Below are 25,532 nucleotides of genomic sequence, written 5' to 3'. Positions count from 1 at the left end.
CTATAGTGGTCCTTTTAATAAACAAAATATTGCACTATTAAGAAATACAAGTCCTGTGGTATTCCACTGTGTGGTTATATGGTCCAAGATCACATATGGTTGAGGACTACACTGACAGTCTGTAAAGAAAACCAATACCAACAAAATGGAGGATGTTGTTAAGGATTTACTGCAGGCTACAGCCACCCAGCAAGAAAACATTACAGTCCTGCAGCAACTGGTGTTTGCATAAAAAGAGGAGCAGCAAAATGCCACTCATGCCATGCAGCAGGAGATCCAGAACCTATCTGAGAGGCTGGCCAGGTATACTGTGGAAGTGCCAAATAGTTCTAAGGCTCTGAGAGTGAGTGACTATTGGTGGCCACAGATGACAAATAAGCGTACCTGATGGCTTTTGAAAGGACAGCTGAAAGAGAAGGTTGGCCTGAGTCTGAATGGGCAAGCCTCCTCGCTCCATTTCTGAGTGGAGAGCCTCAGAAGGCATATTATGATTTGGAGCCTGCACAAGCTTGTGACTACAAGAGCCGCTCGCACACTCAAACCGCCCATTGGAGAGCATTACTCAATTTTTGCATTGAGAATCGCGGAAGCAGCCTCTAGTAGCTGTCAGGGAGACAGCCACTAGATGCTGGATTAACCCTCAATGTAAACATTGCAGTTAACCCTCAATGTAAACATTGCTATGTTTACAGCTGTAGGGTTAAAACAAGGGGGACCTAGAACCCAGACCACTTAATTGAGCTGAAGTGGTCTGGGTGCCTATAGTGGTCATTTAAGCCATGAAAAGAAAGAGAAATGTTTGTACCAGTAGAAACCTTTCACCTCTCTCCAAAGGATAACCACCCAACTGTAAATATAAAAAAAAACCTTACTGTCCACCAAAAGAGGGAAGTAAATGACTTAATTAGGCTAAATAAAGATGTTTTCGCTGCAGTTCCAGGGAGAACTGCTGTAATAAAGCATGATATCCTCACCGAGCCAGGAAAAAAAATATATCTAAAACCATATAGAATACTAGGAGCTCATAGAGAAGCGATCAAAAATGAATTAAAGAAAATATTGGACCTTGGGATAATCGAAGTGTCACAAAGTGATTGGTGTAGCCCAATTGTGCTTGTACCAAAACCAGATGGTACAATCAGATTCTGCAATGATTACTGGAAGCTTAATGCCATATCCAAGTTTGATGCAAATCCTATCCCAAGGGTTGATGAACTTGTGGAAAGACTTGAGAAGCCAGGTTGGACTTTTTCAATACAAAGTATTGCCATTTGTCTTACATGGGGCTCCAGCAACATTTCAAACAATGATGGACAGAATCCTAAAGCATTTAATGCAGTGGCTTACTTGGATGATGTGGTTATACACAGTGAAGATTGGGAGTCTCTTTTACCAAAACTGCAAGCGGTCATTCCATATGAAATGCTGACCTGACGGCCAACCCTAGCAAGTGTACTATGGGCCTAGAGGAGGCCAGGTATCTAGGTTATTTGATAGGGAGAGAGTTAGTCAAGCCACAACTTGCAAAAGTTAAAGCCATACGAAATTGGCCTCGACCCTTGACTAAGAAACCGGTTAGGACATCACTTACTTGGATGAGTCAAAAAACAAAACAACCCCCTCCCCACCACTAAATAAAAAACAAAAGCAGAGTTACTCGTTGGTTTCTTAGTTTACAACCCTATCATTTCTCAATAGAGCACAGGGCTGGCTCTAAACAAGGAAATAATGATCGCCTATCGTGTAAACATACCCTTATGACAATTGTCGCTCACCCCACTAGGTGTGACAGAGTGCAAGGCATTGTTATGGATGGAATGTATATTTCTCCTAAATTATGATCCAATGTTTGTCTGTATTGGTCAGAGCCCTTCTATAATTTAATATGGGTTCCTTGGGTGGAGCATTTGATGTGAAGGGAGGGTCAGTGCTCCACTCTACAGTTTACATGGAGCGCAGCAGGTGCTGTTAAAGAGTTTGTTAAATAATTTAGTGGTTTGAAGGAGAAAATAAACCATTTTCATTGTTTTAAAAAAAAAAAAAAAAGTGACAAACCTTCTGGGAAAACATAGCCAAACTACTGACAGACGTACTCCACAAGCACATCCAACCAGACCCCTGGACATTCCTAATAGCTAGGCCATTGGATAATCTAACACATAGAGAGCAAAAACTGCTCAATAAAATAAACTTAGCCACCAGAAGGGCCATGGCAAAAACATGGCTACACGCAGACATGCAAAACATAGAGAAGGTCATACACAACATTAAGGACGCTCACCTAATGGACAAACTAACCGCACAACTTTGTGTTGTGTTTGTTGGGTGCGGATAAGCCTGTAGTTAGTAACAAGTGTCCGTTAGAGCAAGGCTTTTTTTTGGTTTTTGTTTAATTAACCGACCTCTAATAAACAAGACTGCATTTACAAGAAATACAGTTTGTGTGGTATTCCAATCCTTTAGACTGTGTGGTTATATGGTCCCAGGTCACAAAAAATAAAATAAAATATATATATATATATATATATATAACGTTTTCCCCATGAATTTATTAATGCACGCCTTTTTTATATAAAAATAAATAAATAAGAAACAAACCATAGATGTAAAGTATGACGTTTTAAAAGAACAGGTTTGTATTGCTAACACTATAGTGCCTAGGTGTATATACAGGTGTCCCCCAAAAGTTGTTTGTGTTTTTTTTTTTTATTTATTTTTTTTATTTATTTTTTATTTACTACACACACCATCCTTTTACATAATATGGACAGCCGTTCCATTTGCTTGTAGTGATACGAAGAGTGTATGTTTAGGTAGCTTTATAAGGCTATTGATAATGTTGACATTTGCTTGGAACAGATTTCCAGGATCTTAAAGATCTGACCTGTCAACACATTTTTCCAAGTTCATTTTCTTTTTCTTTTGTATAACTACACTCTAGTACTCTCAAGTGCTAGTTTTATTTAAACCTCTTTGGTAAAGGTAAAAAAATATGGGACTGCCGTTGTAATTTAAAAATATTATTGTAATGTGCTAATTTTAAGGAAGTTCATTCTTTAAATTGGTTTAAATGTGTGTCTTCTTTCACCCCTTTTTAGTTTTCAAGCAGAGGACCCTCCATTCTTGGTTGGGAAAACAAAGGAATCGATCGGACGAGTTTAACAGGTAGAGTACTATGGATATACGAATATGTTTGAAATGTAGTAAAGTTTTTTGTCTTACCTGTGTATCATAATTACCTCTGTTCGTGTTTTCTTGCTGTGCATATATATTTATTTATATATTTATTTAATTCTCTAGATAGCAATATAAATATTGATACGATAGAGAAACATATAATGACTGCAAAGAGTATTGATTTTGATTACAAATCTAACTTAATTTTGAAGAGTTTACTGGCATGCAGCTTGGGCAGAGATGATTCCAGTCATTTTATATTTTTTGTATGCCAATATTTATGTTTTTGTTGATAAAACTTTTCTGGTTATGACTTTGTAAGCAAAGATTCTCTTTCGAAAGCATATGCAGGTACACAAGTGCAAAACAACACAAGTTGATAATATGGGTTTTATTGATTTGTAGTACACTTTAAAAAAATAAATACAAAAATGTAATCTTTATTTGTAATTTTAGAAAAGAAAATACTTATACAATTTTCAAGTATGAAAATTTTAGGAAAGACAAGAATCACTTAGCAAATCATGTTATACAAAAATTGGAATAGTCAAACGCATAGTTAAGGGGACACTATAATCCCCAAATCAACTTTAGCTTAATTAAGCGGTTTTATTTTGGATCATGCTTCTGCAGTCTCACTGCTCAATTCTTTGTCATTTAGGAGTTAAATCACCTTTGTTTCTGGCAAACGTCACCTATCTGACTTTCAACCTGATGTAACTTACTTTAAACTTTTTTATCTCTTGCTCTGTAAATTGGCCTTAAATCACACAGGAGGCTCCTGCTGGGTCTAACAAGCTATTAACAGAGCAGGAGATAAGAAATTCGAAATGAAACAGAATTTACAATAAAGGAAGTGTAAACTTTAGATGACTTTTTACAGGAAGTGCTTATGTAGGCTGAGTAAGTCACATGCAGGGAGGTGTGACTAGGGATCATAAACAAAGTGATTTAACTCCTAAATGGCAGATAATTGAGCAGTGAAACGGCAGGGGCATGATCTATACAACCAAACTGCACATTAAGCTAAATTTGTTTTGGTAATTATAGTTTTAGACTACACTAGTGTGGTACTTAGTTCCACGTGTGTAAGCCTATTCTTGTTATTTGGACAATAGGGAAAGTAGTGAAAGCGGGAGATAAAGGGAAAGAGTATGATGTGGTTTCGATTATCGTGGCATTAAATTTGCAGGGACGCCCTCCAAACCACCCCACCCCAATGAGAAAAATAGTAGAAGAGGTGAAGGGAAGAAATATTGATGTAGTACACTTCTGCTTTGGCATTGCATGGATTAAGTGCATGCAATGATGAGCATATTTCCTGGAACAGGATACTTCCTTAATGGGACACTCTGAACCACTAAAGCACGTTAGCTTGCTGAAATGCTTTGTCTTTTTCATTTTGCATAAAACACAGATTTCAATAGAAGTTTGTACATTTATAAATGAACATGTTAGTCCCTGCTGGCGGCCAAGCAGTCAACCAGTTCTGTTACTTTCAGATTTGTTTTGCTCAGTGGAGCTAAACTCAAGTGGCTGCAATTGCCCGTAGCACCTTCTTTGCAAAGACTTCTCATGCAGTATGACAGTGGCCATTGACTCTAGCACCCATAATGGCTATATATTCAGATGAAGTTGTTATAGGGACTGGAGTCATTCAGTAGTGTTTTATTTTCTATTCTTCCGTTAATGCTCATTATGTCTTATTTGCAGTTCCCTTTCTTTCCTCCTCATGTTATATAATTATCAGGTTGTTTCCCCCATTGTCATGATAACAAGAATGCAATACATTGATCTGTTAATCACCATGGTATATTAGCATAGGCAGTGTAGTACTCAAATATGGTGTATAGATGGCAGCAGAGTAAAAAAAACTATCAAATCTAGTGACAAACATGTATAACGACTTTGATGCACTAATGCCAAAGTCCAATACATGTGGGTTAATGGAATGTCTCTGAGACAAGAACTCATGGACTACTAACCGAGATTACTGAATAATTTTAAGAGAGGTTACCCCCAAAGCATTAGGCTTTCCCACTAAGAAAGCATTGAATCAGTGCTTTCATATGGGGATTTTGAAGGTGCTGGACATTTTCATGCAAACATTGAGGACATCCACTTGTGTTTCACAGAGTTAAACTGCATGTAAATGCATATATATATATATATATATATATATATATATATATATATATATATATATATATATATATATATATATATATATATATACTGCCTCCATCTGCAGGGGAAAAAAAATGATTTTTACCTACTGTAAATATCTTTTTTTTCCCTCTAGGATTACAAGCAGTTCAAGTTTCCCTCACTTCCAGTAAATTTAATTTTAATTTTGCAGTAACTTGATTGGCTTGTGTTATTATTAGGGTAATTTGGGCTCTTAGTAGTTTTATACTGTTGGAATGAAGAGGGTGAGAGGCTTAACTTATAAAAGTCTCTCCCTCAATAGGCAGTCTGTCCTCCAAAAAGATGACTGCAGATCCCTAATGTACTGCCTCTAATCCTGGAGAAAAATACATTTATGGTATACAAAATGTGTTTTTTATATCTTTTCATAGTTTTGAATTTGTAGTTTGTGTCTAGTATGACACAAAGTAGACAAGACATGGCAAGTTACAAATACTTCAGAATAAAAAACAGCACATTAAAAGTAAGCTCATGGATCCGCATGTGTATTGTTGCTTTATGAATGTTGATAATTCTGCTCAATGTACTTTATTGTCTTTGTTGCTGTTTAGCGTACTATGGCCATTAGTGTCACAGAAGCTATCTGCACATTGCTGGCTGTTAAAGTTTTCCATAGTCTTGCATATAGTATGTTTTTGTTGTTATGTAGGTGTCCACTTAAACGTAATCACAGTCGTACAGTTACCAAGATGAGCTCGGATGGGAAAGGCAGCATCTGTGACCAGAGCAAAAATCGCCAGGAGAACCTACCCCAGCAGAAGCCAGAGTGTGAAAACCAGTGTCTGACCTCTTGTCTAAGAACCCAAGATGAAGACCTGAGCTTAAACAACAAAGAAGACCTTGATAATAAGGATAAGCATTCAGAAAACAAACTAGACACAGAAAGAAATTTGATGTTAGGAACAGAGTGTATTTCCAGTAATGTTCAAGCCAGCAACCTTTTATCTCCCACTTCTCTAAGCCCAGAAAGGAATATTGTCCATTGTGTACCAGAGAGCCCCCTTTCAGATGTTGGCTGTGAAGATTCTGGAGCCAGCCTTCAAGATACAGAAACCTATGATTATGAACCTGTACACACTCCTGTGGAGCGAGAAAGTGAGTCCGAATCCTCCATGGAAGTGGACAAGAAAAGCAACCAGGGCTCAGAAGAAGAACTGGAAGAGATTGTTGAAATGCCAAAGCCAGAAAGCCAAAGCTGTGTTAATTTAGATAAGCCCTGCTCAGTTGACTCTGATTCCCCTTGTGAAACAGAGTTCTGGAAAAGCATTTCAGAAGGAGGACAGGAATGTGAAGTCTCCACCCCCTCTGTGGCAGCACGTGGCAATGCTAATGTCCTCTCACGTGAACCTGGAGCAAAGCATTCTGTGAAGAAAAGACTCGGTGTTATTGAAAGTCACTTACGTGATGGAAATCGCAAAGGCCAGGAGAGAAGGTAAAAAAAAAAGCTGTCGCTCTTCTTACTGTATTGTCCACGCTGTATGTAGTGTGTGCGTGTCTTTTTAAGCAGAATTGTGTATAGCAGCTGAATTTAATTATTCTTTGATTGGGACCATTAGCATATATATTACATAAAGGACTGTTGTGTTTATTATTTTTTATTTTTTTTGTATGGTAAAACAATAAATATATAAATGTAAGCATGACTAAAATATGTGATCAGATATTGGTAGCGGGTCATGGTCTTAAAGGGATACTACAGAACACATTTGTAGTGGTATACAAATTTGAGGATCTGTCAGGATAAGTATTTTAACCTGTTTGTGTGCTTGCAAATTAGTAAAGGCAGGAGAAAAATATTGTTCTCCTATCTTTACCTTATGCCTAAATCATGTGCACAGCACCCGTTATTGATTTCCATTGTAAAACTACAGATGTCATTTATATGCAACATTTCTATCATTCACTCATACACTGGGATACCCGACACATTCACAGTTAACCTGCAAGTAGCTTCTATTTGTTTAATTGAAGGCCAACTATAGGTTTTCCTCATAGAGTTAAATTAGATAAATTGTTTGATAGCGTATTGGCTGAAAATGATGAACATGCCGTGTTTGTTTTCCTTGCACTATAGTTTTCCTTTAATTTGTAACGATGGACTTTTCTATTAAAGGAACACTATAGTCACCTAAATTACTTTAGCTAAATAAAGCAGTTTTAGTGTATAGATCATTCCCCTGCAATTTCACTGCTCAATTCACTGTCATTTAGGAGTTAAATCACTTTGTTTGTGTTTATGCAGCCCTAGCCACACCTCCCCTGGCTATGATTGACAGAGCCTGCATGAAAAAACAAACTGGTTTCACTTTCAAACAGATGTCATTTACCTTAAATCAGTGGTAGTCAACCTTTTTCTACCTACCGCCCACTAATGCATCTTTTTGGTTGAAAAAATTTCCTTACCGCCCACCAGTTTTCGCGCAAATGTGGAATATTTTTAAGAAAGGAGGGTGTTTTTTAAAAAAAATAAATGTACGTACATTTATCTTTTTATTTCTACTTAATGCAGGTTTATAAGGTTTTTAACTTTATAACGTTTAATGAGAAAACAATAAAGTAAATTGAAATTACCTTTACTAGTGATTAATGAGATCCTTGAGGTTGATGCTGCGACACTAAATATTTGATATCTGGTTCGATTTTCGTAAGGAACAAACGAAGGTCTCTTTCAGTGATATTCAGACGACTTCTCTGTTTGCGCATAATATGATTTCTCATTTGTGCGTCAGCTCATCTCCTCTCCCTCCTCAATTCCCCTCCCCACCTTTTTTCCCCCTTTTTTCTATTTTTTAACCGTCCTTATAGCAATGCCCAGTAGGAAGGCTGAGCTAGGTAGCCCACTTACTATAGTCCACTATAACAGACAGGCACACATACACACAGACATGCACACACACATGCAGACACACACATAAGACATACATAGACACACAGACATGCAGACACACATACAATGACACATACATACAAAGACAAGACATACATACAGACACACACACACACACACATATATATACATACAGACACATACACACACACACACAAGACACACATACAACACACACACAGACATACAAGACACACACAAGACATACATACAGACACAAAGACACAGACAGGCACACATACACACAAGACACATACATACAAACAGACAGGCACACATACAGACATGCACACACACATGCAGACATACATAGACACACACACAAGACACACATACAATGACACATACATACAAAGACAAGACACACATACATACAGACAGACACACATACACACACACACACACAAGACATACATACAAAGACACATACAGACAGACACACACATTATATTTAAGTCACCCTCCTGTTTCCTACCTTTAAGGTGCAGGAGGGTGACTTTCCCTGGGGTCCAGTGGTGGCTCAGGTGGATGGGAGTCAGAGTTCCCACTCTGACTCCCTGGTGTTCCTCCCGCGCGGCTCTCAGTTTTAGCTGGGAGGAGTGACCGGGGAATCACTTCCTCCCAGCTCTGATGTCATCACAGGGGGCCCGGTCGCGCTGTTAAAGCGCCCAGCGCTGACTGGGCCCCCTTACAATCCGCATCCATCGGGTGGCCCTGACAGCATGGGCCACCCGATGGACACTTTGGAAGGCGGCCCCGGCGGTTTACCGGGCGGGCCGGAGCCGCAAATGGTCACAGCGGTACCCAGTCGCACGGGTACCGCCGGCTCGCACCCGCCCGCCCGATCAACCTGGAAATCCCTACCGCCCACCTGGAATCCTGAAACGCCCACTAGTGGGCGGTAGGGACCAGGTTGACGAACCATGCCTTAAATAATTGTATCTCAATCTCTAAATTGAACTTGAATCACATACAGGAGGCTCTTGCAGGGTCTAGAAAGCTATTAACATAGCAGGGGATAAGAAAATCTTAATTAAACAGAACTTGCAATAAAGAAAGCCTAAATAGGGCTCTCTTTACAGGAAGTGTTTATGGAAGGCTGTGCAAGTCACATGCAGGGAGGTGTGACTAGGGTTTATAAACAAAGGGACTTAACTCCTAAATGGCAGAGGATTGAGCAGTGAGGCTGCAGGGGCATGTTTTATACACCAAAACTGCTTAATTAAGCTAAAGTTGTTCAGGTGACTATAGTGTCCCTTTAACTGTAAACTAGCCAAAGTGCTGCTATCTCATTTTTGCATAAGCATAGACCTCCTTTCATATAACAAGACCAGTCTAAGCTTACTTTAAAGCAGAACGTTTCTTGATGCCTCACCTCAGTAAATGCCTTTGAAACCGCTTTGTTTTTACTAGGGTGAATAGTGGTGCTAAGCTAAACAAATATTCATGCAAAAATGCACAAATCTGTTTAGGACAATATTGTTGTCCTATGATGCACCTGGCATCATCCTGCACACTGCATCTGCACAGAAATTTCATACAAGCATATACACGTTCAGACATTCCTTCAATACTGAAGGTCAATGATATTTATATTGCTTTTCCTTGTTGTGCCCAGACAGCCTGGCATGCTATATAAGTTCAAGATAACACAAAATCCTGTAGATAAATACAAAATCCTGTATTTCTAATGCTATAGTGCCTCTGTCCCTAGTTGTGTTAAGGTCCCCCCCATTTTCCATAAAAATTAAAAGTATTCATTTTTCACAACCCACAACTTCATGGAGGAGGCATTGTCTCCTTGAAGATGGTCCAATCCAATGTTCCTCATAGGGGTGCATTTAGGACCTAATTATTCAATGCTTTCCTATGGGCACTACGTTACCATGTTGAACTAAGACAGTGCAGAGGAAGTTCCTCTAGTGTCTGTCAGTGTTAAAGAAATAGAACAAATTGCTAAGATTTCTTGAAAAATTCTGTAGAGCAGCATAGAGTAGAAACTGAAACTAAATAAGACCTCAGAAGATGAGTCATGTTTGTTTCTTTATCCTCCTCCGTGGTGTATTTTAAAATGGTGGACTGGCAGGTAAGCTTTCAGTGAGGGAGCACTTTCCCCTGAGCTCTCTCTGCACAGCTCCCACGAGCGTCGCAGAATGATGCCAGGAGCCGGAATGTGATGTCATATTCTGGCTCCTGGCATTACAGCGGGTCGCGCAAGGCAGCTGATCAGAGAGAGCTCAGGGGAAAGTGCTCCCTCGCCGCCCTCCTGTGAAACAACTGGCTGCCTGCCCCGGGGGAACCGGCCAGCTCTTGGGCTCCCATAAAACAAGGCAAACAAGGTATTTACCTGGGCATTTGGAGGCGGCATTTTTTTGCTGCCCCCTGGAAATTGCTGCCCAAGGTAGATACATCCCTGATCCTCCGCCATTCTATATTTATACTCCTTGGTTTAATTCTATAAGAGGAATTCACGTGAAAGTTAAAGGTTTACTCCAAGCACCATGACCACTTCTACTTCTAGTCCGTATGTGCAGTGTTTAAGCTTGAAACACTCCAAATACTGAGATATTAGTATTTGAGTGCACCTCCAGCAAAAGTGACATAAGCAGCCCTGTAAATTCTGTGCATAAATATGGAAATCGTGGTCGCGCACAACATGCTTGTGACACATATTGAGCTTTACCTTGCAGGCAGTGTTCCCCCTCCCTCACTTCTTGTGTGCAGCCATCTCCCACGTGTATGTATGTATGTATGTATTTATGTGTGTGTGTGTGTGTATATATACCCAATAAAATGTGGATATCCAGGAGCTTAAAAGTTAAATACACCATAAATAAAATTAAAATTAAAATTAAAAATTATATAGGATATGGTATTTTGCAAATAGTTAAAAATATGCAAGACAAATATGTGAAACAACTGGTTACTTGAGAAAATTCCTAAAACCACTAAAACAGACAAGTCCAAAAAACAATCTAAAAGGAATAAATGATTCAGTTTATATCTGCAGTCCAATCGATTTAGTGAGTCTTTAAATATATCATAAATAGCCCGTATCCTGCTCGTATAGACAGCACAGGGTATATGGGTACTTATAAAGGTAATATACTTTACATATGAGAAAGATAATATAGATATATAAATGAGCGTATAAGTACAGAGAACTAATAGCCTCAAACACAGTCACAGTATAAAACTAAGTTTCAAACTTCAAAATATATGTAACAGAAATTAGATACTAAAATGCTATTAGTATCAAAAATGCATTCATAGAAACGTGACTTGTCCTTTCAAAGGTGATTGATTAAGTTTATTAAAAATATAACAATTTCCAGTGAGAGAAATTTAAAAATGACGATCAATTCTAAAATGAATATGGAGTCCAATATGAGGAGAATGAATATAGTAATGTGACCTGTATCGCCGACCCGGATGGACTAGGATTGTGGTGGTAGTTGTCCTTATCGGTAGTTCAGCAGCCGGTGAGGACGTCTTGCGTGTTCCTCTGTATCTCATCGAGAGGTGAGCTTCGTGGATGACGTAAAAAAACGGGATGGGATCGTCATCGGTCGCAAGTACTCGCTATCCAATCTCGCCTCATTGGGTGTTTCTCAGCCATGGAACACCCACTCGATGTGAGATCAGAGGTGAGATACAGAGGAACTACCGATAAGTATTATTCAATTCCCACAATCCTCCGGGTCGGCGATACAGGTCACATTGCTTTATTTATTCTCCTCATATTGAACTCCATATTAATTTTTTTTTTAATTTTTCTCACTGGAAATTGGTTTTATTATTTTTTGAATAAACTTTTCTTTTCTTTCTGTTATATTCACTTGTGGATATAAGGATTTTACACTGTAAATATGTAAATGTGTGTATATATATATATGTGTGTGTGTGTATATTCTCTCTTTCGCTTGATCTCGCTCGATCTCGCTCTTTCGCTCTCTTTCTCTCTCTCGCTCTTTCGCTCGATCTCGCTCTTTCGCTCGATCTCGCTCTTTCGCTCTCTTTCGCTCTCTTTCTCTCTCTCGCTCTCTTTCTCTCTCTCGCTCTCTTTCTCTCTCTCTCGCTCTCTTTCTCTCTCTCTCGCTCTCTTTCTCTCTCTCTCGCTCTCTTTCTCTCTCTCTCTCGCTCTCTTTCTCTCTCTCTCTCGCTCTCTTTCTCTCTCTCTCTCGCTCTCTTTCTCTCTCTCTCTCGCTCTCTTTCTCTCTCTCTCTCGCTCTCTTTCTCTCTCTCGCTTTCTCTCTTTCTCTCTTTCTCTCTCTCCAACCCCCCACCCCCCATCCATCCAAGAGGGCTGCACTCACCTAAACATGCATAATTATAGGTTGCTTCTAGGGCCAAAATATACAATCCAGCGCACGTTGTGCAGAGAGGCACTGAGGCTAGTGGTGTTGTGCAGAGAGGCACTGAGGCTAGTGGTGTTGTGCAGAGAGGCACTGAGGCTAGTGGTGTTGTGCAGAGAGGCACTGAGGCTAGTGGTGTTGTGCAGAGAGGCACTGAGGCTAGTGGTGTTGTGCAGAGAGGCACTGAGGCTAGTGGTGTTGTGCAGAGAGGCACTGAGGCTAGTGGTGTTGTGCAGAGAGGCTTGAAGACTATAGTGAGGCCTAATAGAAAGCAGTTGTTGTTGGGGGATTCCATCATAAGAGGTGTGGAGATGGACAATGGTGGTCTTGTGAGGTGTCTTCCCGGAGCTACTGCTCACAGAGACAGGAGACGTATCTGTAATATTGTTAAGCAAGCAAAGCAGGAAGGGGAATTGGATGTACTTGTCCATTTAGGGACAAATGACTTGGCTTGCCAATGAGGTTTCAGAGGTTAAGGAAGTTTTTAGTGTTTTTGCCAATGATATACGGCAGGTTGCTTCCACACTGTCATTCTCTGAAGTTCTGCCTGTGCATAACACTCAGAACGACAGGCGGATGCGTATTAGGGACTTTAACTTGTGGCTTGGTGAATGGTGTCGGGAGCAAGGATTTGGCTTTATTGCTCATGGTAGCTCTGTTTGGAACGGAAATAAACTGTACAAAAAAGATGGTTTGCATCTTTCTCAAAAGGGAACAAATGTTCTCAGTGAGCAGTTCAGAGGTTTTGCTAGGATGTATTTAAACTAGGAGGGGGGGGCAAAAGGGTGCTAAAACATCAATCCAATTGTCCCCCAAAACAAGGACAGAAGGTGCCTGTAGCAAGTGTGTTAAAAAATGATAAGCTTAGAGTCATGTCTACAAATGCTCGCAGTTTAGGAAATAAGATCCATGAACTTGTGGCAATAATGGCAACTGATAGTGTAGATTTAGTCGCTGTTACTGAGACATGGTATAATGAGAAAAATGACTGGGACATAGCAATACCAAGGTACTCTTTATATAGAAAAGACAGGGAAGGCAAGAAAGGGGGAGGGGTGGCCCTGTATGTAAAGGATAGCATAAAATCTAGCCTAATAAAGGTTAGTGAGGCGAACATAGAGTCCGTTTGGGTTACGTTAGAATTTGGTAATCACACAGTAACTCGTGTAGGTGTGATTTATAGGCCCCCAGGACAAATTGAAGAGTTAGATAATCTACTAGTTGAAGAAATAGCTAAAATGACAATGAAGGGGGAAATTATCATCATGGGTGACTTTAATCTTCCTGTCGTGAATTGGAAAACAAAAATAGCTACTTGTGCCAGGAGCACACATATTCTAAACTCCCTACTGGGATTGTCTCTAAAACAAGTCGTTGAGGAGCCAACTCGTAAAGAGGCCATACTAGATTTAGTGTTAACAAATGGAGATTTGGTATCAGATATTACTGTAGGTGAAAGTTTAGGATCCAGTGATCATCAGTCAGTGTGGTTTAATATAAGAACAGTGACTGAGTCACACCACACAAAAACAAAAGTTTTAGACTTTAGAAAAACAGACTTTTCTAAAATTGGAATATGTGTAAAGGAGTCATTATCAGATTGGAGCAATTTAAATGGAGTCCAAAATAAATGGGATTATTTAAAAGCTGCACTACTGAAGGCAACAGAAAATTGCATTAGGCTTGTCAGTAAAAGCAAAAAATTCAAGAAACCACTGTGGTACTCTGCAGATGTGGCCAAAATAGTAAAAAACAAAAAGTTAGCATTTAGTAATTATAAAAAAACCCAGAGTGAGGAAGACAGAACGACCTATAAGATTAGGCAGAAAGAGGCTAACCAAGTTATAAGAGCTTCCAAATCACACACAGAAAGTAAGAGAAAATAGCACAGTCAGTAAAAAAGGGGGACAAAACTTTTTTTAGATACATAAATGAGAAAAGAAAAGTAAAACAAGGATTAGTTAGATTAAAAACAAAAGAAGGAAGGTATGTAGATGAGGATAAAGGTCTAGCTGACTGCCTCAATGAATATTTTTGTTCGGTATTTACAGCTGAAAATGAAGGAAAGGGACCTCTGTTAAAAAAAAGGATAAATGAGTCATTTATTACACGTGAGTTTACAGAGGAAGAGGTTCTATTTCAACTGTCAAAAGTAAAGACAAATAAGTCAATGGGACCTGATGGAATACACCCAAAGCTATTAAAAGAGCTTAGTGGTGTACTAGCAAAACCATTAACAGATTTATTTAACCAATCATTGTTAACAGGAGTAGTCCCAGAAGATTGGAAGTTAGCGAATGTTGTGCCCATTCACAAGAAAGGTAATAGGGAGGAGTCGGGCAACTATAGGCCAGTAAGCCTTACTTCAGTAGTGGGGAAAGTGATGGAAACCATGTTAAAGGATAGGATTGTTGAACATCTAAAAACACATGGATTTCAAGATCAGAGACAACATGGGTTTACTTCAGGGAGATCATGCCAAACTAATCTTATTGATTTTTTTGATTGGGTAACTAAAATTATAGATCAGGGTGGTGCAGTAGACATTGCTTACCTAGATTTCAGTAAGGCTTTTGACACTGTTGCACATAGAAGGCTTATCAATAAACTGCAATCTTTGAGTTTGGATTCCAATATTGTTGAATGGGTAAGGCAGTGGCTGAGTGACAGGCAAAGAGGGTTGTAGTCAATGGAGTATATTCGAAGCTTGGGCTTGTCACCAGTGGGGTACCTCAGGGATCTGTACTTGGACCCATTCTCTTTAATATTTTTATTAGTGATATTGCAGAAGGTCTTGATGGTAAGGTGTGTCTTTTTGCGGATGATACTAAGATATGTAACAGGGTTGATGTTCCAGGAGGGATAAGCCAAATGGAAAATGATTTAGGTAAACTAGAAAAATGGTCAGAGTTGTGGCAACTGACATTTAATGTGGATAAGTGCAAGATAATGCATCTTGGACGTAAAAACCCAAGGGCAGAGTACAGAATATTTGATAGAGTCCTAACCTCAACATCTGAGGAAAGGGATTTAGGGGTGATTATTTCTGAGGACTTAAAGGTAGGCAAACAATGTAATAGAGCAGCAGGAAATGCTAGCAGAATGCTTGGTTGTATAGGGAGAGGTATTAGCAGTAGAAAGAGGGAAGTGCTCATGCCATTGTACAGAACACTGGTGAGACCTCACTTGGAGTACTGTACACAGTACTGGAGACCATATCTTCAGAAGGATATTGATACCTTAGAGAGAGTTCAAAGAAGGGCTACTAAACTGGTTCATGGATTGCAGGATAAAACTTACCAGGAAAGGTTAAAGGATCTTAACATGTATAGCTTGGTGGAAAGACGAGACAGGGGGGATATGATAGAAACATTTAAATACATAAAGGGAATCAACACAGTAAAGGAGGAGACTATATTTAAAAGAAGAAAAACTACCACAACCAGAGGACATAGTCTAAAATTAGAAGGACAAAGGTTTAAAAATAATATCAGGAAGTATTACTTTACTGAGAGGGTAGTGGATGCATGGAATAGCCTTCCAGCTGAAGTGGTAGAGGTTAACACAGTAAAGGAGTTTAAGCATGCGTGGGATAGGCATAAGGCTATCCTAACTATAAGATAATGCCAGGGACTAATGAAAGTATTTAGAAAACTGGGCAGACTAGATGGGCCGAATGGTTCTTATCTGCCGTCACATTCTATGTTTCTATGTTTCTTTGTTTCTCTTATTCACTAAACAATGATTTCAAATCTTACAAATTGTAATAGTTTTATTTAAAAACACCTCACGTAGGCAAAATATTATGGGGGTCTAGTTACATTAAATGATCATATATTGCATAAGCCTGCCACAATGTCAATGTACCCCATTCTTGGCAGGTCCTACTCTAGCAGCCTAATGCCTGCTCTTATGAGATTTATCCACTTACTTGGGAAATACTTCCTTGCTGGGACTCTCTGCAAGTCAAGGCTAAATAGGTTTCCCCAAACATACATGCTCTGTTGCGTTTGTCTATATTCGAGGAAATGTCCCCAAACATAGATGAACGCAGATGATCAGGGAATCCCTCCAATTCCCACGACGGCTCGCACTTACCACCCCGCGAGAGAGCTGGTTCGTAAGTGTGAGCCGTCGCAAAACGAGGTGTGTGTGTGTGTGTGTATTTGTTATAGAGAGATATATCTATCTATATCTCTCTATAATATAGATCTATTCTCTCCCCTTGCCCGCTCAGAGCATGCGCAAGCTGCTGGAGCTTTGCCCGACCACGGATTTCAGGTAAGTAAAACTTAATTTTAATCTATTTTGTAGCGATCGCGAGGGGGTGACCTAAAAAATTTAAAAGGTTTAGAGAAACCCTATTGAGACCAGAAGCCTCAATTTAAATATTTTGCATAATCTTTTCAACGGATTTAATAAATACACACATATATATATATAACATTTTTTGGGGAAAAACATAATAAAAAAGTAAATAAATATGTAAAAAAATATATAATTCTTTACATATCTATTTTTTTTATATATATTTTGATATTTTCAAGAAAAAAAAAATTACATTTGAAAAGTTTATCCAAAAATAGTAATTTGAGGGCCATATTTGTTTATGCTTGCATTGTGGCTCCATAAAGTGTATGCTTTCTTCAGAGAATCATTGTTATTTAGTCATAGTCAGTTTTGTTTATTTTCAATCCTTATTGAAAGTCAGTCCCATGCAGCACAGGATTAAGAGTATATTTTACTAGCTTTAAGGGGGAGGTAAATAGTTTAACATATATAGGGTCAGGAATACATGTTTGTGTTCCTGACTCTATAGTATTCCTTTAAGGTTGGCAGCTTACACGCAACTAGTAAAATAAGCTGAAAATATATGCTTAGAGCTATATAAAGTAGGGATACGTACCCCATCATCATTAAAGGACCACTCTAGGCACCCAGACCACTTCAGCTTAATGAAGTGGTCTGGGTGCCAGGTCCTTCTAGGGTTAACCCATTTTTTCAGAAACATAGCAGTTTCAGAGAAACTGCTATGTTTATGAATGGGTTAAGCCTTCCCCCTATGTCCTCTAGTGGCTGTCTCATTGACAGCCGCTAGAGGCGCTTGCGTGCTTCTCACTGTGATTTTCACAGTGAGAGCACGCCAGCGTCCATAGGAAAGCATTATGAATGCTTTCCTATGTGACCGGCTGAATGCGCGCGCAGCTCTTGCCGCGCGTGCGCATTCAGCCGACGGGGAGGAGAAGAGGAGGATCGGAGGAGGAGAGCAGGAGGAGATCTCTCCGCCCACCGCTGGAAAAAGGTAAGTTTTTACCCCTTTCCCCTTTCCAGAGCCGGGCGGGAGGGGGTCCCTGAGGGTGGGGGCACCCTCAGGGCACTCTAGTGCCAGGAAAACGAGTATGCTTGTGGGCATTTGGTCCTGGGCATTTGGTCACATTTCCTCTTTAGCTGAGAATTAGTGGTTAGGTGACATCCACATTAAAATAACTGTTTCTCCTGCAATGTTTAGTTATTTGTTTTCAAATAGTACCACAATATGCTGCCAAATTTGATACAATTAGTACTTAAGGTTGACTCTGAGACATACTGATACAATAAGTTTGGATTTCTATCCTTATCCTGTTTAGTTGTCTTGTGTAGTGTTGAGGAAGTTTGACGTTTGACTCTTTGTAATGTTTTGTGAATTCACCCTTTTAGGCACGCTCAGAGCTCATTTCTAATACTCCGAACAGGTGCCTTTGCCAGTGCATTGTGTTTTCATATAGAGCTATGTGAATTCCAGGAAATTGAAAGCTCAATCTTGTAAAATAAAATTGGAGACAAAGTGGCACCCTCCCTAGCTTCAGAAATGTTCAGACTGCCTCCTTCATGATATTTGTATGTGTTTTTAGGTCAGCAGTGATAGGGTGATACTACATCATGGGTATATAGCCAGTGCCCAGATATTCTGTTCTTTAGTGATAATGTGTTGTGTCCTCGGCAGATGTTGAGGTACATGTTGCCCAAGGGAATGGTGGTGATTGCCGCCCTGGAAACTAAACACAGGATTTGGAAGCAACCTGTTTTCCAGAGAGGTGAATGCTCTCCCAGAGAAACGTAAGTTACTGCCATCGCTGCTGTAGAACTCCGATATCCTCTTATATGTGCTCAGATAGGAACTGTTCAGATCTTGAAGCCTCAACATATCTTTTTTTTTTTTGTCAGCACACTAGTTTTATGCAATTCCCTCCTTACCACTACTTACTTGTGCCTTCATTTAATAATGTTATTGCTGCTCCTGTAAAACTGCACTGGATGTTTGAAAAGATCTTACAGTGAGATGTTGAGGTTGGTATTCTGGTGGAAGGGGTAGGGGAGTATGACGTCATGAGAGTGCCTGTATTGCAAGTTTAAAGTAACACTATAGGGTCAGGAACACAAACGTATTCCTGACACTATAGTGTTAAAAACAAAATCTAGCCCCCCTTGTCACCCTAAATATAGTAATCTCCCCTTTATTCCAGTCTGCTGCTGCTGGCTCTGTGCCTGATCTGCCTTCTTAGCTGACATCATCAGACATCATCTGAGCCAATCACAATGCTTTCCCATAGGAAGACTTTGAAGGAGGCAGATCAGGGGTAAAGCCGCACAAGCCAAACACAGCCCTGGCCAATCAGCATCTCCTCGTAGAGATGAATTGAATCTCAGGGCGGCACTACAGTGGTCCTTTAAGAAAGTTAATTTATGGGGAGGACAAAAAAAAAAAAGGTAGTCACCAATTCCCTCTTCCTGAGTGATAGGACGTTTCTCTTCTCCACCTCACCTCTGACTAATATTCACAGTTCTCCAACAAAAGCTCACTTTCATTTTTATCAAATTTTTTCTATGTATAAATGATGCCCATTACATTGACTAATAACTCTTCTATGTACCTCACCTGTGTCACAGTTGCAACACATTTATATAGTCGAATACTATTTCAGCAAGTTAAATATATCCCAATGAATTCCAGCTGATAAACGTGTGTGTATAAAATGCAGGAAGCAGTTTTGTTTTTGCCACATTCTGTCAGGAGGGAATGTTGGTATACCTGGGTGTGTATCTGCTCAGGTGTATATATAATCTACTCATAATGAAACTTGCCCTCTTGTATCTGTGCTGCTTGAAGAGGGAGTTAACAGAGCTTCCTTGTTGTCCAACCATACTCTCTGCATTATGATCCTGAGCACCTATTTCAAAACCAACACCCAGAACATTTCAGCGTGCGCAGCTGAACCTCTGTAATCCAACATGAGCACCTTGATTTGCTGCTTTGGTAGAACAGAACGGACAAAGAATTCACGGTAACTTATCAGTGAGAGAGACACATGAACCAATGTAAAAGTGAAAGTAACACAGTTAGGAATTGTTTAGAGCTAAACGAGCTCGCTGAACTGCTTTATCTGTGAAGAGTGTCCTCCAATCCTGTCACTTCCTGGTTGTTTAGCTCAAGAGGCAGCAATTGCAGAGAGCACTTTCAAGACGTCTCACTAATTTGCATTGGGAAGTGTGTGATTGGACAACCACAGAAAGTGTAGGCTGGGTTAGAAGCTGAGGACTTGCAAAGTCCTTTGGTTAAGTGTCTACATTTCACATGATATGCGTGAGGTGGGGTTGTTTGTCACACTGAGGTGCAATTCCATTTTTGTCAAAAATTTTTTTGCATGTTCAAGGATTCACAATAAAGCGAATTTTGATCCCGTGAATCAAAACCCATTTTTATACCCCAAAACACCATACTAGCTCTTACTGTTTTGCGGTATTGCATAGCTTTGCCAAATTTGTTGTCTATAATTGTTCCCAAGTCCTTTTCATTTAATGTTATCCTTACCTCGGCCCCATTTAATGAATAAGTGGCTTGTGGGTTTATTATTCCAAAATTCATGACTTTGCCACTTGCTTGTCCAGTCCCTCAATGTATCCAAATCCATTTTGTAGATAAGTTATATAATGTTCATACTGTATTATCTTACCTAGCCTTGTGTCTTCTGCAAAACACTGACAAATAACTTTCAATGCCCACATCAAGATCATTTACAAACAGATTAAAGAACATTGGGCCGAGGACAGAATCCTGAGGCATTTCATTTTGGTCATTTTCCATTTACAACTATTTTCTGGACTCTATCTTTAAAGGACCACTCTAGGCACCCAGACCACTTCAGCTTAATGAAGTGGTATGGGTGCCAGGTCCAGCTAGGGTTAACTAATTTTTTTATAAACATAGCAGTTTCAGAGAAACTGCTATGTTTATCAATTAGTTAAGCCTTCCCCTTTTTCCTCTAGTGGCTGTCTCACTGACAGCCGCTAGAGGCGCTTGCGTGATTCTCACTGTGAAAATCACAGTGAGAGCACGCAAGCGTCCATAGGAAAGCATTATGAATGCTTTCCTATGCGACCGGCTGAATGCGCGCGCAGCTCTTGCCGCGCGTGCGCATTCAGCCGACGGGGAGGAACGGAGGCGGAGAGGAGGAGAGCTCTCCGCCCAGCGCTGGAAAAAGGTAAGTTTTACCCCTTTTCCCCTTTCCAGAGCCGGGCGGGAGGGGGTCCCTGAGGGTGGGGGCACCCTCAGGGCACTCTAGTGCCAGGAAATCGAGTATGCTTTCCTGGCACTAGAGTGGTCCTTTAACCCCTTAAGGACCAAACTTCTGGAATAAAAGGGAATCATGACGTGTCACACACGTCATGTGTCCTTAAGGGGTTAAACCAGTGTTCTATCCAAGAAAACTATTTATTTTTCATCTAAACTGGTGGTTCCCAAACCAGTCCTGAAGTCCTGGATTTAGGGATTGCTCAGTTGTCTAAGGTGTTTTTAGAAAAAAAACCACATTAGACACAACTGGTTCATCCCTAAAACCAGGTTTGGTATGGGTGCCTTGAGAACTGGTTTGGGAAGCACTGGTCTAAACCAATTAATTTCACTTTTTCAAGTAATCTTTTTTTGTGAAACTATCAAATACCTTACAAAATCCATGTAGACCACATCTACTGGATCGCCTGGATCTATATTTATATTAACTTCTTCATAGATCGCAATTAAGTTAGTTTGGCATGACCTGTTGATTCCTGCTAATGTTATTATTATTATTCAAAATGAATTCTTGAATATTATTCTTTAACAGCCCATCAAATAATTTACCAAACTGAATTAGCCAATAATTGCTTATTCCACTGTTAAAAACAAAGCAAAAAGAAAGCAAACCTTACAGGGTTAGTTGCTGAGGACAAAGGTCAGAAATTCAGAGTGCATTTGAAATTAAAGGGTTACTTACCTGGTTGGCACGGCGTTCAAGTGTCCCTGATTTCTAGAGATGCAAGTGCTGCGCACATTTGGAGTGTTTTCATAAAGGATCACAAGGGGAGCCACATCATTTCCGTTTCCATGTGGTCCACGTTGATCCGTCGTTCCCATCCAGGCCTGTCTTGGGCAGTTGAGACGTCAACCAATCAAATCCCATCTAGCAGTATATAAGGTTTTTTTTGGCCCCATTTATCTTTCATGCTTTCTGTTCCTTTTAACAGTTTGTAGTGCTTTCCATGCTCCTGTCTGATTTATTAACTGAATACTTTGGTAACCCGTACCTGGCTAGTTTATACGTCCTTCTGATATTCCTTTTTCCTGATTCCGGACACTTATATACGATGACTCTCTCTCTTCATTATCATAACCTAGGCTTTAATATGACTACGATTTCTCTTTTGTATGGTAACACCTAGTGCGCTAAGGTTCTGGAATACATATAGAAAGAATCCCAGGCACTCACTGTGATTGTTCTTCAAGCAGGTTTATTGCAACGTTTCGACCTCAATGAGGTCTTTTTCAAGCTCATTGAGGTCGAAACGTTGCAATAAACCTGCTTGAAGAACAATCACAGTGAGTGCCTGGGATTCTTTCTATATGTATACATTTCTTGGGGTTTTTTTGCTGACCCTTGCCCAGTAGCACCCTGTGTTTAAATTGATGTGATTGAGTGCAACCCTATCTCCTTTTTTCAAGGTTCTGGAATACGTCTGTTTTATCTGGTCTGCTATTGTTCTCTTAGACTCTGCTTGTTAGGGTATATCCCCATGACATAAGCCAAACTGTTTTGGGGAATTTTTCCATTTTGGTTAATTTGTTCTTAAATTTAAAATTTACAACAATTTTCATTTTAGTGAATAGCTTATGCTTACAGGATTATTTACTCAAGTGAGACTTGTTGAGATTTACATTGTTACATTGTTACATGGTTACATTGTGAAGGGGTTACATTGTGAAGGGGTTACATTGTGAAGGGGTTACATTGTGAAGGGGTTACATTGTGAAGGGGTTACATTGTGAAGGGGTTACATTGTGAAGGGGTTACATTGTGAAGGGGTTACATTGTGAAGGGGTTACATTGTGAAGGGGTTACAGTGTGAAGGGGTTACATTGTGAAGGGGTTACATTGTGAAGGGGTTACATTGTGAAGGGGTTACATTGTGAAGGGGTTACATTGTGAAGGGGTTACATTGTGAAGGGGTTACATTGTGAAGGGGTTACATTGTGAAGGGGTTACATTGTGAAGGGGTTACATTGTGAAGGGGTTACATTGTGAAGGGGTTACATTGTGAAGGGGTTACATTGTGAAGGGGTTACATTGTGAAGGGGTTACATTGTGAAGGGGTTACATTGTGAAGGGGTTACATTGTGAGGAGGGGGGCAGGAAGTGAAGGGGTTACATTGTGAAGGGGTTACATTGTGAGGAGGGGGGCAGGAAGTGAAGGGGTTACATTGTGAGGAGGGGGGCAGGAAGTGAAGGGGTTACATTGTGAGGAGGGGGGCAGGAAGTGAAGGGGTTACATTGGTGGGGGGGCAAGATCTGGGGGCTATGTCCTACCTTTAATAAATTCCCTGGTGGCCCGGTGGGTTACCTCTCCGGTCTACAGCTCTGCCGGGTGCAGAGCTGCAGACTGTGTAATAAACGTCTCGCGAGCTCCCAGAGTGTTGCCATGGTAACGCTCTGGGTGCTCGCGAGACTTCTATCACACGGTCTGCAGCTCTGCACCCGGCGGAGCTGCTGACCCCAGGTGCTGGGCAGACTGATTGGAGGGAGCCGGCGGCATACAGGGCAAGCCGCCGGGCCCCTTCCTGATCAGTCTGACTCCCGAGTCTCCGGCGGCCCTGGAGGTGAGGGTCAGCGCAACACACTGGGAATCGCCCTGCGACCCACACTTTGGGAACCGCTGCTCTACTGTATAAAAATCAGACAATCTTATAGAGACCATCTAATTTGCCACGCAGGATCACTAGCCTTATAATGCTTTCCTGTGGGAAAGCTTTGGATTGACTGAGATCAGCGTAGGACAAAAGGTAAAACTACCTATTCATGTACAGCTTTAGGGATGCATATTTGTATTCCTAAAGCTATGATGTTCGCTTATTGATTTGTCAACAACCTTTAGTTATGGTAAATACCATGGTTCCAGTCAGTTTACTTTTGGAAACTAGTCACTGAAAGTTCTGCATGTGTGTTTGTGTGAGAGTATGCTGTGCGTGTGTATTTTAATATAACCAATTACTTATTTCCATTTGCAGCAGTTTGCTTTTATTTATTAACGTTTATTTTATGTACTCAGGAAAGATTTGCACGAAGAGCCTCAAAATGTTTCTTCTGAACACTTATCATCTACCGAGACATGGCTCGGGACTCCACTAGAGGACATGAAGAGGATGCCAGTATGTGGCATCCGGCTGCCACTTCTTAGACATTCTAGTGGCCACACTGTAACTGTGCGGGTAAGAGACTCGCCATACATCTTGTGTATATAAGTTATGATTAATCTTTACAACAAATGCATGTTATTATTTGAGTGAAATGTGCAATTATGTCAATCGATATTAAAGGGTTGCTACTTTCACTATGACCACTTCTGTGAGTTGAAGTGTTCATAGAGTCTGGAATACGCAAGTGCAGCGTTTCACTCGGTGAGCTTTTCCTGTCAGACCGCTTGGCCATGCTACATACAGTGGCAGGAGGCGATCAGCACAGTGCTCCCGTCCTGCCAGTAACCTGGCGACCGCGGGCCCCAGACCGGAATGGCGGGCGTAGCTGGACCTTTTGCCTCCCGGGGCAGTCCCTGACTCATCACTAAGGCGCTGCTGTGATTAATACAGGGAGCAGTGATATGAGGTGATTTATATCCCTGCCACCTCCACACAGACTACGGCATGCTCCAGAGCCGGTGGACTGGACGGAGCTGCTATCCAGTTTGGCCACCCTACATGAACTGACCAGCAGGAGAGGAGTGCTGTGTGCGCCGCTACTGCCAGTCACTTAGACATTGCACCTTGGGTGCTAATAAGGGCTGGAAAAAGTGTTATTGCAGGGTTGTACTTGGCACTGAGCAGTGTTTGTATGTTTGACTGTAAGCAGGTTTTTGTATGGAGTATGTGTGTGAATGTAGGGGTGTACTTGTGTGTAGTGCTCTGTGTTTTTATGTACTTTTGCCATTTGAAAGCAGTGGTGTCAAGGTTATATTCCCCCAACACGCGAACTATAGGACTAACAGACAACTAGCTCGGCGTATTACCGGTCTTTAAAGTGGCCAGACTTAACGTTACTAGAAAATAGGAAAAAAACAGAATGGTCAGACAAGCCAAGGTCAGGGTAGGAGAAGTACGGATAAACGATAATCAAAGCCAAGGGTCTAGTTTATTTAACCTTCTATTCCCTAGCTTTATTTTACTAGATAACCTCCTCCAATTTATAATCACACTCTCCCAAAGATCATTAGGCACAATCCATCACGACTTAAGATTGCATTAATCTTTTCTAATACTGCATACCCGCCTTCCTACACAATGATGTCAGCCACACATTGACCTTTAGAAGCACAGCCAGGGCCGGACTGGGAAAAAAATTCGG

General features: G+C 40.5%; 1 protein-coding gene across 1 annotated transcript in view; it reads left to right on the top strand.

Annotated features, from left to right (window-relative positions):
- PARG (poly(ADP-ribose) glycohydrolase) overlaps positions 1-25,532 on the top strand; it is a 119,005-nt gene that overhangs the window by 6,153 nt on the left and 87,320 nt on the right. Inside the window, exons 2-4 of the mRNA XM_063435255.1 lie at positions 3,099-3,165; positions 6,035-6,817; positions 24,244-24,403. Of these exons, the coding sequence (XP_063291325.1) occupies positions 3,099-3,165; positions 6,035-6,817; positions 24,244-24,403 (1,010 nt within the window). The remainder of the gene's footprint in view (positions 1-3,098; positions 3,166-6,034; positions 6,818-24,243; positions 24,404-25,532) is intronic.

Source organism: Pelobates fuscus, chromosome 10, assembly GCF_036172605.1.
Source record: "Pelobates fuscus isolate aPelFus1 chromosome 10, aPelFus1.pri, whole genome shotgun sequence".
Lineage (NCBI taxonomy): Eukaryota > Metazoa > Chordata > Amphibia > Anura > Pelobatidae > Pelobates > Pelobates fuscus.
The sequence above is the reverse complement of the archived record's forward strand: the minus strand, read 5'-3'. Positions and strand labels throughout refer to the sequence as shown.